General features: G+C 44.7%; 1 protein-coding gene across 2 annotated transcripts in view; it reads right to left on the reverse strand.

Moving 5' to 3' along the window:
• Positions 1–3,623: 3,623 nt before the first annotated feature.
• The window catches only part of LOC139410949 (GAS2-like protein 1), a 37,867-nt gene continuing 25,946 nt past the window's right edge, over positions 3,624–15,544 (reverse strand). For both annotated transcript variants that reach the window (XM_071156645.1, XM_071156646.1), the window contains 3 exons: positions 14,499–14,595; positions 8,650–8,950; positions 3,624–6,881 (listed from right to left, as the gene is read on the reverse strand). In XM_071156645.1, the coding sequence (XP_071012746.1) occupies positions 4,742–6,881; positions 8,650–8,950; positions 14,499–14,595 (2,538 nt within the window). In that variant the 3' untranslated portion in view covers positions 3,624–4,741. The remainder of the gene's footprint in view (positions 6,882–8,649; positions 8,951–14,498; positions 14,596–15,544) is intronic.

Raw genomic sequence — 15,544 nt, forward strand, 5'->3', positions numbered from 1 at the left:
AATCAAAGGAACATATTTTATTACAAGAACAACTTGACAGCAATTCATTTTCAAGGAACCAATGAAGTCTTGGTATTGCAGTATTGCTATTTAATACAGACAAATTCCACAATGTCAAGCACTCTTCAGTACATTTATTAAGTCATTGTTTGATAGAAGATAACATCCGCAAATAACGCTTAAACACTGAAATAAATTCAAATGAACATTCAAAATGTATGTTATGATCAGTTTCATTTCATTACCTTGTGTTATGCCATTTAGACATAGATAAAAAGGGAGATCAAAAGAGAGAGAGAGAGAAAGTTCTGGAATTTACAAAGCAGCATTTGACAAACAAAAACCAAGCATGTAGAGATGACATGCAACTTTGCACACTAAGATAAAAAAAAAATTGCAATCATAGTTGAATTGACAAATTCAATCATTGGCCTATGGTTTTCTTAATGTCACAAACATGTAAAACTACTTGTAAAACCTGTCACCTGCTAACCCATCATGCATGTTTTAATATTTTAAACATATTACATAATTGAACAATTTAATTGAAAATAAAACACATATAGATATCTTTTTTTAAGACCGCTACACGTAAAAGCAATGAAATGAAAAGGTTGATCAGCTTCTCATTGGTCAGAGAAGAGAGAAAATGTACGTTGGCTAATAATGCAAACAGAGCCTTTATGGCAGTGGAGGTTTAAATATGTTGGAACTGTATCTTTGAGCAGTTAAAAGCCTAGGCTGTGTGTAGGTTGGCTCATTCCTGTGTAGTCATCAACAAAACCTTTGACCCTCTTGGATTGGCTATATTCATTGCTGGAGTGTTCCCTTTATATGGCAAATAAATTCAGATTCTGGATCTTTTAAAAGCATAACAGTTTCTGCTGTATTGTCTATTTGGTTGATGTGTGGACATTAATTGGCAAGATAAAACATGTTAAAAGCAAATCTTTTAACAATCAAAATCCCCAAGTCAAAGACAAAAACACATGAAAGCTTCCTCAGAAATGGTCTCAACTGTCTGCAGTTGGAACCTTGTGCATTACTAAACTATGGGCTCTGGCTAAAACCATTAGGATAATCGTGAACCACAGTTCTAACACCATTTTTTCATGTATTCTTTATAACTTATTTTGGGCTCTCACTGGCATTAGATTCTACATCCAGTGTTGTTTCTCACTTAGAGCCCCATCCGTCACTCGAGACCAATTCATAAATAAACAAGACCAACAACATCCCTCCCTGCTTTTCTTCAACTCTACCTACATTCCCATTGACACCTGGTACATAATCCTATACAGAATGTACACTTCGATTCAGTTTACTGAAAGACACACAAACAAACTCTTTCCACTCGGCTTGTGCCATCCATTTACTGAAAACCCACTGCAGCACAGTCCCTGTCATTCCACTGTAAAACCATTCATAGCAGTCTTACACGCACTACAACCCTGTTAAAGTGCCAACACCACAGTCATATCCCTGCCCTGCTCTGTAATTGATAATACCAATAAGGCAAGAGTCTATAGCGGGACAGACATATCCATTACACTATCTATTACTCATGTCCATTCCCCAGATTAAAAAAAAACATTCAAGAAAAACCTACACATATTCTTAAGTCATTTCAATAAACCACACAATACATCACGATCAACAATCTGCTCCAAACCAGTCTAGCAAACTCAATCTGTGAAGGAATTTCATTCAAATGAGACCATCTTTTTTCAACCACTAGATGTCACTGAATATCCTTTGATGAGAGAGTGGTTTGTCTGTATCTATCATACAAATCCATTGCAAATAATATGCTGCTTTTTATTTCATGTTTTTGGACAATTCTACATTGAGAGAAAAACTGATGGTGATGGAAATGAATTCACACTCAAGAGTGAATGGGTGTTGTTGGGCACCAACGTTCTCAAACCACACTCACACATTTTAAGGCCAAGGGAATTGTCAAGGCATTTCCAACAGCAATATTGCATAGCTAAGGCAGCATAAAACCCCATACAGTGAATATTTACACATTTCATAATTCATTTTTGTTATATACACTATACCCACATCTTTATGCAAGTATACATATACATGTACAGTGGCAGGAAAAAGTATGTGAACCCTTTGGAATTACCTGGATTTCTGCATAAATTGGTCAAGAAATTTGATCTGATCTTCATCGAAGTCACAACAATAGACAAATACAGTATGCTTAAACTAATAACACACAAACAATTATACGTTTTCATGTCTTTATTGAACACCACGTGTAAACATTCACAGTGCAGGGTGGGAAAAGTATGTGAACCCTTGGATTTAATAACTGGTTGACCCTCCTTTAGTAGCAATAAACTCAACCAAATGTTTTCTGTAGTTGCGGATCAGACTTGCACATCGGTCAGGAGGAATTTTGGACCATTCCTTTTTACAAAACTGTTTCTGCTCCACAATATTCTTGGGATGTCTGGTGTGAACTGGTCTCGAGGTCATGCCACAGCATCTCAATCGGTTTGAGGTCAGGACTCTGACTGGGCCACTCCAGAAGGCGTATTTTCTTCTGTTGAAGCCATTCTGTTGTTGATTTACTTCTGTGTTTTGGGTCGTTGTCCTGTTGCATCACCCAACTTCTGTTGAGCTTCAATTGGCGGACAGATAGCCTAACATTCTCCTGCAAAATGTCTTGATAAACATGGGAATTCATTTTTCTGTCAATGATACTGTAGCAAGCTGTCCAGGCTCTGAGGCCTGGTGTGCTGTGCCCTTTTTTCTCCACACAGTGCTGTGTGTTCCCTCTAAACAACTCAACTTTAGTTTAATCTGTCCACAGAACTACTGGAACATTCAGGTGCTCTTTTGCATACTTCAGATGTGCAACAATGTTTTTTTTTGGACACCAGTGGCTTCTTCCGTGGGGTCCTCCCTTGAACACCATTCTTGTTTAGTGTTTTACATATCGTAGACTCGTCAACAGAGATGTTAGCATGTTCCAGAAATGTCAGTAAGTCTTTAGCTGACACTCTAGGATTCTTCTTAACCTCATTAACCATTCTGTGCTGTGCTCTTCCATTCATCTTTGCAGGAAAGCCACTCCTAAGGAGAGTAGCAACAGTGCTGAACTTTCTCCATTCATAGACAATTTGTCTTACTGTGGACTGATGAACATCAAGGCTTTTAGAGATACTTTTGTAACCCTTTCCAGCTTTATACAAGTCAACAATTCTTAATCTTGGGTCTTCTGAGATCTCTTTTGTTCGAGGCATGGTTCACATCAGGCAACGCTTCATGTGAATAGCAAACTCACTTTCTGTGAGTGTTTTTTATATTGCAGAGCAGCTCTAACCAACATCTCCAATCTCATTGATTGGACTCCTGGTTATCGGAGTCCTGACTCCAATTAGCTTTTGGAGAAGTCATTAGCCTAGGGGTTCACATACTTTTTCCAACCTACACTGTGAATGTTTAAATGATGTATTCAATATAGACAAGAAAAATACAATAATTTGTGTATTATTAGTTTAAGCACACTGTGTTTGTCTATTGTTGTGACTTAACAGGAAGATCAGATACAATTGTTATGACCAATTTATGTAGAAATCCAGGTAATTCCAAAGGGTTCACATACTTTTTCTTGCAACTGTATATACACATGTACACATTTATGCATATTCATCCACTTTTGTATACATATTTAAGTGCTGATTTCCAAGTTCAGATAACTCTTGATCATTGGAAGTATTCAACATTGCTGTTTCAGTGACAATGACACATAATCATCTTACTCTTACCCCAAACTGCAGTTAACACATAGAAAATGCTTTGTATATTTTCACACTTAAAGCTCAAAAAACAGACATCACTCAATCATGGCCATCTGGATTGGCGGTGAGAAAGTGACATCATACATGTATGGCAATGAACAACTCAGGATGCAGGGGGTTGGTGGCGGAAGGTGAGTAGCAGTGCACATATGGAATATGTACTGTGTATAAAGTCCAAAAGACTGTTATTTGCGAACATTGTAAAGTATCGTAATTGTTTTATATATGAGTCCAATACAGATTATATCTGTAAAGATGTCCACAAAAGGGGGGTAACTAGCAGAGGGTGAGTGGCAGTATGGAGAATGAGAGCAAGAAAGTATATTTTACAGCGCGGCTTGCCTCACCAGTATTTTAACAATCAAAGCGGACAGAGATGCTGTGGCATACACTGTCCACTAGAGGGAGCCAGTCCAGTTGACTTGATGGCGCTTGTGATTCACTGCTCCTGCCTGGGGTTCTTTCCTCTTCCTCAGCCCTGGCACTTCTTCATGCCCCTCAGCGATGCATATGACAGCACATATGTTTTCTCTCTCTCTCGCTCTCTGTATGGCAGCAAAACATGGGGCTTTCAAGACAGCTGCCTGCCTTGTATTAGACACTTTATGATTCATCAAAACATCCCCATAAATACAAAGAAACCATTCAACTTAAACAATAGCCTTAGATTCTGGATTGCTCCTTTTGAAATAAATAATTTGGTTTTGAGTGCAAAGAATAGAATGGGATAGTGAAACCCTGACCAATATAGACAGGAAAGGGCCTAAGTGACTAAAAGAATGAGTGAGTGAGTGTGCGTGCGACTGTGACATGTTCTATAAAAATAGTCTGCAGCCCGGTTTCCAGTCTTTTAGACAGTAGTCAGTTTTAATTTGACAACAAACTGTTCTATATCAGCATCATCGTGATGAGTAAGTTGTGTGTTACATCCAGGCCTCAGTGTCCAGGCCGCTCCCTGACTCTACGGAGTAGGTGCAGTCCCTGCTTCCCATGGCGGTGGAGCATGACTGGGGGTGGATTAGGTCGCCGAAGGCCTGGTGCAGGGCCTTGCGTGAGACTGGGTGGCCGTTGGAATGTGAGCTCTGAGGGGACTGTGGAGGAGTAGGGGTATGGAGAGGTGTGAGGTTGCCCATGGCCTGCAGGTCTCTGTAGCTGACTGGGGTGGGGATACGTGACGGGCTGTTCTCTGGCCGGTTGTCTGTACGGGGCCTGACTCTCGGCCTCAGCTTGAGCTTGTAGATGGAGGGCATCCTGTCAGCCTTCTTACCTACCCTCTTCGGCCGGAGGACCACACCTCCATCAACAGCATCCCTATTGGCTAGGGGAGGAGGTGGAGGAGGAGAGGACTCTGAGCGTGATTCACTCAGGCTGAAGCACATGGAGGAGCTTTCACTGGAGGAGTCTTCCTGGAAGGAGCAGTCCTCAGAGGGGGGAAGGGGGATGGGTGAGGGACAAGACTCTGGGGGAAGGAGGTCCTCGTTGGGGTCTCCATCCTCCAGGTCATAGGGGAGGCTTGGTTGTTGATCCTCCAGAGGGACGTCTCCCTCAGGCCCTGAGCCCCAGCCCAGCTGACCCTGCTGGCTCTCCATCAGCACCTCTGCTGGAGCACCACTGACATGGCCCACATTCATGCTCCTGGGGTTGAAAGGAAGTTGTGAAGGGGTATGGCTGAGAGCTATGCCCAGCTCTGAGTCTCTCTGGCCAGGGAAAGAGGACAGGAGCTCCCCTTCCTCCATGGAACTGGAGATGGCAGGGAGCTTCCTGAGACCTCCACCTCGCCCGCTCCAGCGCACTGGTTCTGTGTGCCCACCGTTAGATAATCCGCCCGGGCTATGGCCATGCAGTGGGACCAGGGTATTCTCTAGTCTTCCACAGGAATGTGGGTTAGTTCTCTTGGACTCCCGGAGGTCAGGCAGAGCTCCTACCTTCCCCCCCACGTTGATTGAGGAGGTGGAGGAGTTGGAGGAGGAGTAGGCTGAGTCAGTAACGTTAGGGTCAGCAGAGGCAGGTGTTGGGAGGTTTTGGGTCCCAACCCCCTGTTGTGGATGTGAGGAGGCGGGCAGATGAAGGCTGCCTCCCCCTTTTGGTCTACTGGGCCCCACTTTGCCCTGCCCTGTGTTAGCCAGGAACTCAGCCTCGAAGCTGCGGTACAGGTCCTGCTCCTTCTGGGGGTCCAGATTGGGCAGCATCTGGAACTTATAGCCTAGCCCCTCCTCCTCGGGCTCCTGTCGCTCAGAGCCGGCCAACCCCCTGTGGCCATGCCCATTGGAGCGAGGGCCGTGGGAGGTTCGAGGGGAGCGGGGTCCATGCCCATGGTAGTGAGGGGAGCGGGGGGAAGTGGAGTGTGGAGAGCGTCGGCCTGCCTGGGAGACTGGGGGCAGCAGCCTACTCTTCCCTACTGAGGGGGAGCGTGGAGCGGGGGGCCTGGGAGCCACCATAGTCTTCTTACTGGGGCTGCTGCTCTGAAGTCCTTTGATAGGCGAATTAGAGCAGGAGGACGATTGTCTCCTGGAGAAACCTCCACTGATTCTGGGGGAGGCAGGGGGTAGTTGTTTGGCCCTCAGCTCCTCTCTTCTGTCAGAGGATGGGGGCTGAGAGGCCCCGTGACGGGGACAGGATCCAGGGCTGGCATCGTTGGTTCGACTCCGGCTGGGCATCTTCCCCTGGCTGTGGGAACGCGGGGCCTGGAGCCTGCGGGGGCCTTCGGGCCCCAGAGAGCGGCCCCTGTCCCCACGACTGGTCCTGAGCCCGTCAGAGGGGCCCTGTGGGGGGCTGGGTTTGAGGATGGTGGCAGGGGCAGGGCGTTCCCGAGAGTGGCTGCGTGCGCGGGGCATTGGGGGGCACAGGGCTGGGATCTGACCTCCTCCTCCTCCAGGCCTTTCGATCAAATGCTTCCCCTCCTTCCTGTTGACCAGCAGGACCACCTCCTCTCCGGAGCGACGGGTGCCTCCCAGAGAGAAGCGGCCTCCACCTGCCCCTCCTCCTCCCTTAGAGGAGGCTGTAGAGGAGTCGCTGTCCCCTGATAGACGGCGGGTCACTGGCATCAATGACGAGTCCTTAGACCTGCAGAACACAGAGCGAGGAATACAGACAGAGTTATTTATAGTTATCTTTGATTTATTTCTGGCCTTAGTACATTTTATCATTGGAATAAAATAAATATCACATTATCCCACACTATAACTTTTTGAACATTCATAACACTTTGAGAAAAACAACATGCTCAGAGCCCATTTTCCATCCGAGCACCAAAGTGTCTGTGCGTCTGCCTCCCCCCCACTCCCCTGGCCCAGGACAAGTTTACAGTAAACACCATCCACCTCCAGTCCATGATGGGACCTGTGACCTTCAGGGATCATGAGGATCATGCTGCCTACCTTGACTGACACATGTAGGGCTTGGTGCTTCTCGGAAACACTGGGCTGGATCAGGCTCAGGGATTACAGGGAAGATGAGAGCAAGTGGGGGCAGGATTATAGGCCTTGTGGATTTACTGACCCCACACACCCTCAGAGAGCGCTGCCTGCACTCCCAGAGCTCACCACACCACTCCACTGTCACACACCAGTGGGCCCCTCAGGACAATTTACCATCCGAGACAGGATACCATTGACATACAGTAAGATAGGAACACAATCAGTAGAGCTCTGTAGCAGTAGCCACAACAGCAACATGATAGACATGTGCTCTCTGGCAATATCCTGCATTAAACATTAACTTTATCCGCTTTCTTTATTGACATTCTTTAGGCAACCACTTCTATAATGCTCTGTGAAACCATAGCAAACAACCAAGAAATTATTATTGCACATTATAGAAACAGGGCTCAATAACTATGAGTGACCAGATTTGACATTTTTATAAAATGGACTTTGCCATTTAAAAATAATTACTTAGTCAAACAAATATTGACTTTGGAATGACAGCATTCTGAAGGCTTGAAATAACGAAGCACATGGGGTTTTCCCTCCAGATTAGCCCACCTGAGACCTACTTCCTGGGGGAGCAACAGGGTCTGGGGGGTCGACATTCAGATTAAACCTTATCTAGTCTGGTGCATTTGGAGGTTGCTGACCCTGAAGGGGTTTAATTAACCTGTACCAGGGCCTGTTGCCATGACGCCATCACTCACTCCGGATACTCAACCACTCATTGGCCGTGAGCCAAATTAAACAAGCCCATAGGCTTTCATCGTCTTGATCATTGGCCTCTTCACACACTGACGTATGAGGGAGGTATGTAAAGACCAACAACACTCAATGTACCTTATGTGGAGAGCTGAAGGATTTCACTCTCTTTACTAACCAGAAAAGTTTTATAGGCCATAAAATACCAACACTCTGACTGTCGTGTCATTTCCGTGAGAGAAAGCAGCAAAGGGGAGAGATGTGTTTTTCCTCCAGTACAGTCAACAAGCACCCTAATTCTATCTATCAGCCCTGGGCCTTGGAAAGAGAGAACAGAAACATCAACAACTGCAACACTGTTGGATGTTGAATCCCATCTAAATTCAGGCAGTCATTAGTGTAATTAATGGAGCCATAAGAAAGGAGGGAGAAGAAGGGTCGAGGGAGGGGGGGGAGGGGGGGTGACAGCAGCAATCAAGGTGTGTTCCAGTCTGGCCACCAGGAGGCAGAGTGGTATGGCTGGTAGGGCAGGACTGTGTCAGCGCAATGTCACATTAGATTATGAAAATCTGCTTTGTGTAATCTGTCGCTTCCTAGTTTTGTGTGCTGTGTTTGTGTGTGTGCTGTGTTTGTGTGTGGATGGGTGGGTGGTGAAAAGTGGATCAGTGCTGGTGATGAAGTGTCATTAGCACAACACAACTCACTTGAGAGGGTTGAAGTGTCGAGGTTCTGAGCGGTCCCGTGGTGGCCGTGGTAGCAGGGGGGTGCGTCCTGCGTTGGAGTCGAGCTCCGTGGGGAGGGAGGGGTGGTGGGAGCGGCCAGGCCGGGTGGACGAGGGGGCACACAGAGGCTCCAGGCCCTGGGAACGTCTGTCAGGCGGCTTATAGGGGGCAATGCCCTCATTACGCCAGTGTGGGCCTGGGCTGGTGGAGCGGGAGGAGTGGGCGCTGGAGGACTTGCTGTGGGCACCTTGCCCACTGGCTTTGGCCTGGTGATACCGGTGAGCTGCAAGGAACAAGAACAGACACAATACCACAATATTAGTAAGGCTTAGGTTCCATACCATGGATAATAACAACAACTGTGCAGATTACTTCAGCATCAGACAGACAACAGTCAGTATAGAAATAGAATAGAATAGATTGAGGGTTGATCCAGGGATCAACATAGCATGGGCCTCTCACAACTGGTGGCAGTCTCAGAGCATATGCAATTCTTATGATTTATGACTGCAGGAGATGAAGCAACTGAGGAATCAGATGAATCATTTAAGGCATGATGATCTTGACTTTGGAGTGGACCTACAGTTCATAACCTGAAGACCTGTAAATACATGTCATATCTAGGAAGTTGAGGAGATCCTGGGCTAGAAATGCAACACCAAGCATTACTTCAGTGCAAGCATTACTACAGCCTCAGTCAGCTGTCCAGACACAAGGCCACTGACATCATCAGTCTGGCAGTGTGAACTCATGGAGAAGGAAGAGCTCTTCTACCCACAGGGTTTAAAGCCCTGACACCAGGCATTATTCCACTACTGCCTGCCTACCACGCAAGGGTAAACATTAAGTGATATGAATGGTTATGGCAGCCGTCAGGTCATGTTTATGAGGGCGTGATAAGGGCTTTATGACAGTGGAGGATGCTGAGGGGAGGACGGCTCATAATAATGGCTGGAACGGAGCAATTGGAATGGCATCAAACCATGTGTTTGATGTATTTGATACCATTCCAATAATTCCGCTCCAGCCATTACCAGAAACCCGTCCTCCCTAATTAAGGTGCCACCAACCTCATGTACTTTATGAGTAAGGTGTAATGTTGTATGAAAGGCCTTTTTTCACCTTTATTTAACCAGGTAGGCTAGTTGAGAACAAGTTCTCATTTACAACTGCGACCTGGCCAAGATAAAGCAAAGCAGTTCAACAACACAGAGTTACACATGGAATCAAACAAACATACAGTCAATAATACAGTAAAAAAAAAAAAAAAAATCTATATACATTGTGTGCAAATGAGGTAAAATAAGGGAGGTAAGGCAATAAATAGGCCATGGTGGCGAAGTAATTACAATATAGCAATTAAACACTGGAATGGTAGATGTGCAGAAGATGAATGTGCAAGTAGAGATACTGGGGTGCAAAGGAGCAAAATAAATAAATACAGTATGGGGATCAGGTAGTTGGATGGGCTATTTACAGATGGGCTATGTACAGGTGCAGTGATCTGTGAACTGCTCTGACAGCTGGTGCATAAAGCTAGTGAGGGAGATATGTGTCTCCAGCTTCAGTGATTTTTGCAGTTTGTTCCAGTCATTGGCAGCAGAGAACTGGAAGGAAAGGCCGCCAAAGGAGGAATTGGCTTTGGGGGTGACCAGTGAGATATACCTGCTGGAGCACATGCTACGGGTTGGTGCTGCTATGGTGACCAGTGAGCTGAGATAAGGCGGGACTTTACCTAGCAAAGACTTGTAGATGATCTGGAGCCAGTGGGTTTGGCAACGAGTATGAAGCGAGGGCCAGCCAACGAGAGCGTATAGATTGCAATGGTGGGTAGTATATGGGGCTTTGGTGACAAAACGGATGGCACTGTGATAGACCGCATCCAATTTGTTGAGTAGAGTGTTGGAGGCTATTTTGTAAATGACATCGCCGAAGTTGAGGACCGGTAGGATGGGCAGTTTTACGAGGGTATGTTTAGCACCATGAGTGAAGGATGCTTTGTTGTGAAATCGGAAGCCGGTTCTAGATTTAATTTTGTATTGGACATGTTTAATGTGAATCTGGAAGGAGAGTTTACAGTCTAACCAGACACCTAGGTATTTGAGGTTGTCCACATATTCTAAGTCAGAACAGTCCCGAGTAGCGATGCTAGACGGGCAGGCAGGTGCGGGCAGCCATCGGTTGAAGAGCATGCATTTAGTTTTACTTGCATTTAAGAGCAGTTGGAGGCCACGGAAGGACAGTTGTATGGCATTGAAGCTCATCTGGAGGTTAATTAACACAGTGTCCAAAGAAGGGCCAGAAGTATACAGAATGGTGTCGTCTGCGTAGAGGTGGATCAGAGAATCGCCAGCAGCAAGAGCGACATCATTGATGTATCCAGAGAAGAGAGTCGGTGTCATGACTTCCGCCGAAGTCGGCTCCTTTCCTTGTTCGGCGTTCGGCGATCGACGTCACCGGCTTTCTAGCCATCGCCGCTCCATTTTTCATATATCCATTTGTCTTGTCTTGTTTAGATACACACCTGATTTTCATTTCCACAATCAATCTACTTGTATTTAACCCTCTGTTTCCCATCATGTTTTGTGTGTAATTCTTTTCATGTCAAGTGATGTTCGTTAAGCGCTTTACTTTATTGTTCTGTTTTTTTGAGCGCGTTTGTTTTTGTTGTGCTCTCGGTTTGGAACTATAATAAAGTGTGCTTTATTTATCATACTCTGCTCTCCTGCACCTGACTTCGCCTTCATACACAGCCTGACAGTCAGCCCGAGAATTGAACACTGTGGCACCCCCATAGAGACTGCCAAAGGTCCGAACAACAGGCCCTCCGATTTGACACACTGAACTCTGTCAGAGAAGTAGTTGTTGAACCAGGTGAGGCAATAATTTGAGAAACCAAGGCTGTTGAGTCTGCCAATAAGAATGTGGTGATTGACAGAGTCAAAAGCCTTGGCCAGGTCGATGAAGACGGCTGCACAGTATTGTCTCTTATCGATGACGGTTATGATATCGTTTAGGATCTTGAGTGTGGCTGAGGTGCAGCCATGACCAGCTCTGAAACCCGATTGCATAGCAGAGAAGGTACGGTGGGATTCGAGATGGTCTGTAATCTGTTTGTTAACTTGGCTTTTGAAGAACTTAGAAAGGCAGGGTAGGATAGATATAGGTCTGTAGCAGTTTGGATCTAGAGTGTCTCCCCCTTTGAAGAGGGGGATGACCGCGGCTGCTTTCCAATCTTTGGGAATCTCAGACGTTACAAAAGAGAGGTTGAACAGGCCATTGATATGATCCTGAATAAGGTATCTCCATGGTAACACTAGGGTTGTCACGACTTCCGCCGAAGTCGGTCCCTCTCCTTGTTCGGGCGGTGTTCGGCGGTCGACGTCACCGGTCTTCTAGCCATCGCTGATCCACCTTTCATTTTCCATTGGTTTTGTCTTTGTTTTCTACACACCTGGTTTTCATTCCCCAATTACATGTTAATGTATTTAACCCTCTGTTTCCCCTATGTTTTTTTTGCGTTATTGTTTCTATGTTCAGTTCGGTACATGATGGCTGGTTTTGCAACGGGTGCTGTTTTCACCCAAGCGTAATATTTCACTGTTTGTATTTTGGTCAAGTGTATTTGTTACCTTGTGCCTTCATTTTTGAGTAAAGTACGTTTCTCACTCATTTTGCTCTCCTGCGCCTGACTTGACATGCACCTGACATGCACCAGCTACACTCACCTTCTGACAAGGGTAAAACTATGTTAGTACTAATGTAACACTATACTGCACCTGTACACAGCCCATCTGTAAATAGCCCACCCAACTACCTCATCCACATATTGTTATCTTTTTATTTTTTTATTGCTCTTTTGCACCCCAGTATCTTTACTTGCACATCTATCACTCCAGTGTTAATGCTAAATTGTAATTATTTCGACTCTATGGCCAATGTATTGCCTTATCTCCCTAATCTTACTACATTTGCACACACTGTATATAGATTTTTTTATTGTGTTATTGACTGCACGTTTGTTTCTGTGTAGCTCTGTGTTGTTGTTTTTTGTCGCACTGCTTTGCTTTATCTTGGCCAGGTCGCAGTTGTAAATGAGAACTTGTTCTCAACTGGCCTACCTGGTTAAATAAAGGTGAAAATTAAATTTTAAAAACAGTAGCACTATGGTAACACTATGGTAACTAGCACTATGGTAAAACCATGTTAGCACTATGATAACACTATAGTAGCACAATAGGTAACACTATGGTAGCACTATAGTAACATTATAGTAACACTATGGTAACAATATAGTAGCACTATGGTAAAACCATGTTAGCACTATGGTAACACTATGGTAACTAGCACTATGGTAGCCCTATGGTAACACTATAGTAGCACTATGGTAACAATATGATAACACTATGGTAGCACTATGGTAGAAATATGATAACACTATGGTAGCACTATAGTAACATTATAGTAACACTATGGTAACAATATAGTAGCACTATGGTAAAACCATGTTAGCACTATGGTAACACTATGGTAGCACTATAGTAACACTATGGTAACACTATGGTAACTAGCACTATGGTAGCCCTATGGTAACACTATAGTAGCACTATGGTAACAATATGATAACACTATGGTAGAAATTTGATAACACTATGGTAGAAATTTGATAACACTATGGTAGCACTATAGTAACACTATGGTAGGAATATAATAACACTGTGATATCACTATGGTAACACTATGGGAGCACTATGGTAGAAATATGATAACACTATGGTAGAAATATGATAACACTGTGGTAACACTATGGGAGCACTATGGTAGAAATATGATAACTCTGTGGTAACACTATGGGAGCACTATGGTAGAAATATGATAACACTGTGGTAGAAATATGATAACACTATGGTAGAAATATGATAACACTATGGGAGCACTATGGTAGAAATATGATAACACTATGGTAGAAATATGATAACACTGTGGTAACACTATGGTAGAAATATGATAACTATGTGGTAACACTATGGGAGCACTATGGTAGAAATATGATAACACTATGGTAGAAATATGATAACACTATGGGAGCACTATGGTAGAAATATGATAGCACAATGGTAGAAATATGATAACACTATGGTAGCACTATGGTAGAAATATGATACCACTATGGTAGCACTATGGTAGAAATATGATAACACTATGGTAACACTATGGGAGCACTATGGTAGAAATATGATAACACTATGGTAGAAATATGATAACACTATGGTAACACTATGGTTGAAATATGATAACACTATGGTAACACTATGGGAGCACTATGGTAGAAATATGATAACACTGTGGTAACACTATGGTAGAAATATGATAACAATGTGGTAACACTATGGGAGCACTATGGTAGAAATATGATAACACTATGGTAACACTATGGTAGAAATATGATAACACTATGGTAACACTATGGGAGCACTATGGTAGAAATATGATAACACTATGGTAGAAATATGATAACACTATGGTAACACTATGGTAGAAATATGATAACACTATGGTAACACTATGAAGACTGTGTGTGTGAATGTACTGTAGTTATGTCAAAGGAACCAATCTCATAATCCCAGAGTTGCATAAACCTTACAGTGTAAGCTTGTGTACCACTCCTGACCTGAGTTATATAACATAACTTGCTCAAATGGATACAATGTAAACCAATTGTGAGCCCCAAACAGACTGAGAATGAGATGCAATAGAGTACAATATAATACAATACAACTCAGTGACTATAAAGTGTAAATGGATGGTTGTTTGGGAAGGGGTGACCTCACCGAAGGCGGCACAGCGGCAGGGGTCATGCTTGTCCAGATAGTGTTCTAATGTGTCCCATCCCCCGCCCACACGCACCATCACATGAGTACGTAGGACCTGAGGAGAGAGAGAGAGACAAGGTTACAACACTGACAAACATAGCATTCATTCACATATGCACTCTCATAATGAAGACTAGAGAGAGAGTTGATACTATGAAGCTTAGTGCACACACACGTACAAACACACAACTAAGCGCACATACACAACCACTCGGGCACACACATACACACAAAAGCACACACACTGTTTAAAAAACCGAAGTGATGTTTAAACCCAGTGACATGGTGCGATACCACACAGACCGCAGATCAAGTCAATAGATATGTAAATCCTACAAGTGGGGCAGCATGCTGAGCGCTTGGTCCTGAGTCCCTGTCCCCAAAGTTAGGTAACACTCCAATCAGATGCACTCCTGCTTGTGCCAATGCCTCCTCCCCCCTTCCACATGACCCCCAGCTGCTGCCATTATGACCACTGTTCATCACCATGCCAACACAATTAAAAGGAGAGAGGAAAACAATAAGAGGCACACTGCTATGAAAGACACTCTCCTTTTCTTTCCTCTCCTCCCCTGTCAGCTGGCTTCCCCATGCTTTCAGAGTGGGGGAGTGACATCTCATCCTTCCCCTCCTCTCTGCTACGATTTCAGCTATTAGAGACGAGAGGAGGGTGAGAGAGAGAAGAATGGGGGATAGGAAAAGAGAGGAGAGCTCTGCACATTGAGGCAAAGAAGCCCAGAGTATGAAGAGATAGTGTCTCTATCTCTCTCTCCCCTGCAGGCAGACGTGTTACTCACAGCAGAGAGGGAGGCTGTATATTTAGCCTGATGTGATGGTCCCGTGGATGCAGCCACGCCGGCCTGCCTCCTTTCTGGGTTGTGTAACCACTGCTGCCAGCCACGTTTCATTTAGGGGCTGTGGCCGTGTCTCTGCGGCCAGGCCAGGACACGAGGGTGCATCGGTGTGTGAGCTGGAGCTGGCAGTGAGCCAGGCTGCACCAAATC

This window comes from Oncorhynchus clarkii, chromosome 6 (genome assembly GCF_045791955.1).
Source record: "Oncorhynchus clarkii lewisi isolate Uvic-CL-2024 chromosome 6, UVic_Ocla_1.0, whole genome shotgun sequence".
Taxonomy (NCBI): Eukaryota; Metazoa; Chordata; class Actinopteri; order Salmoniformes; family Salmonidae; genus Oncorhynchus; species Oncorhynchus clarkii.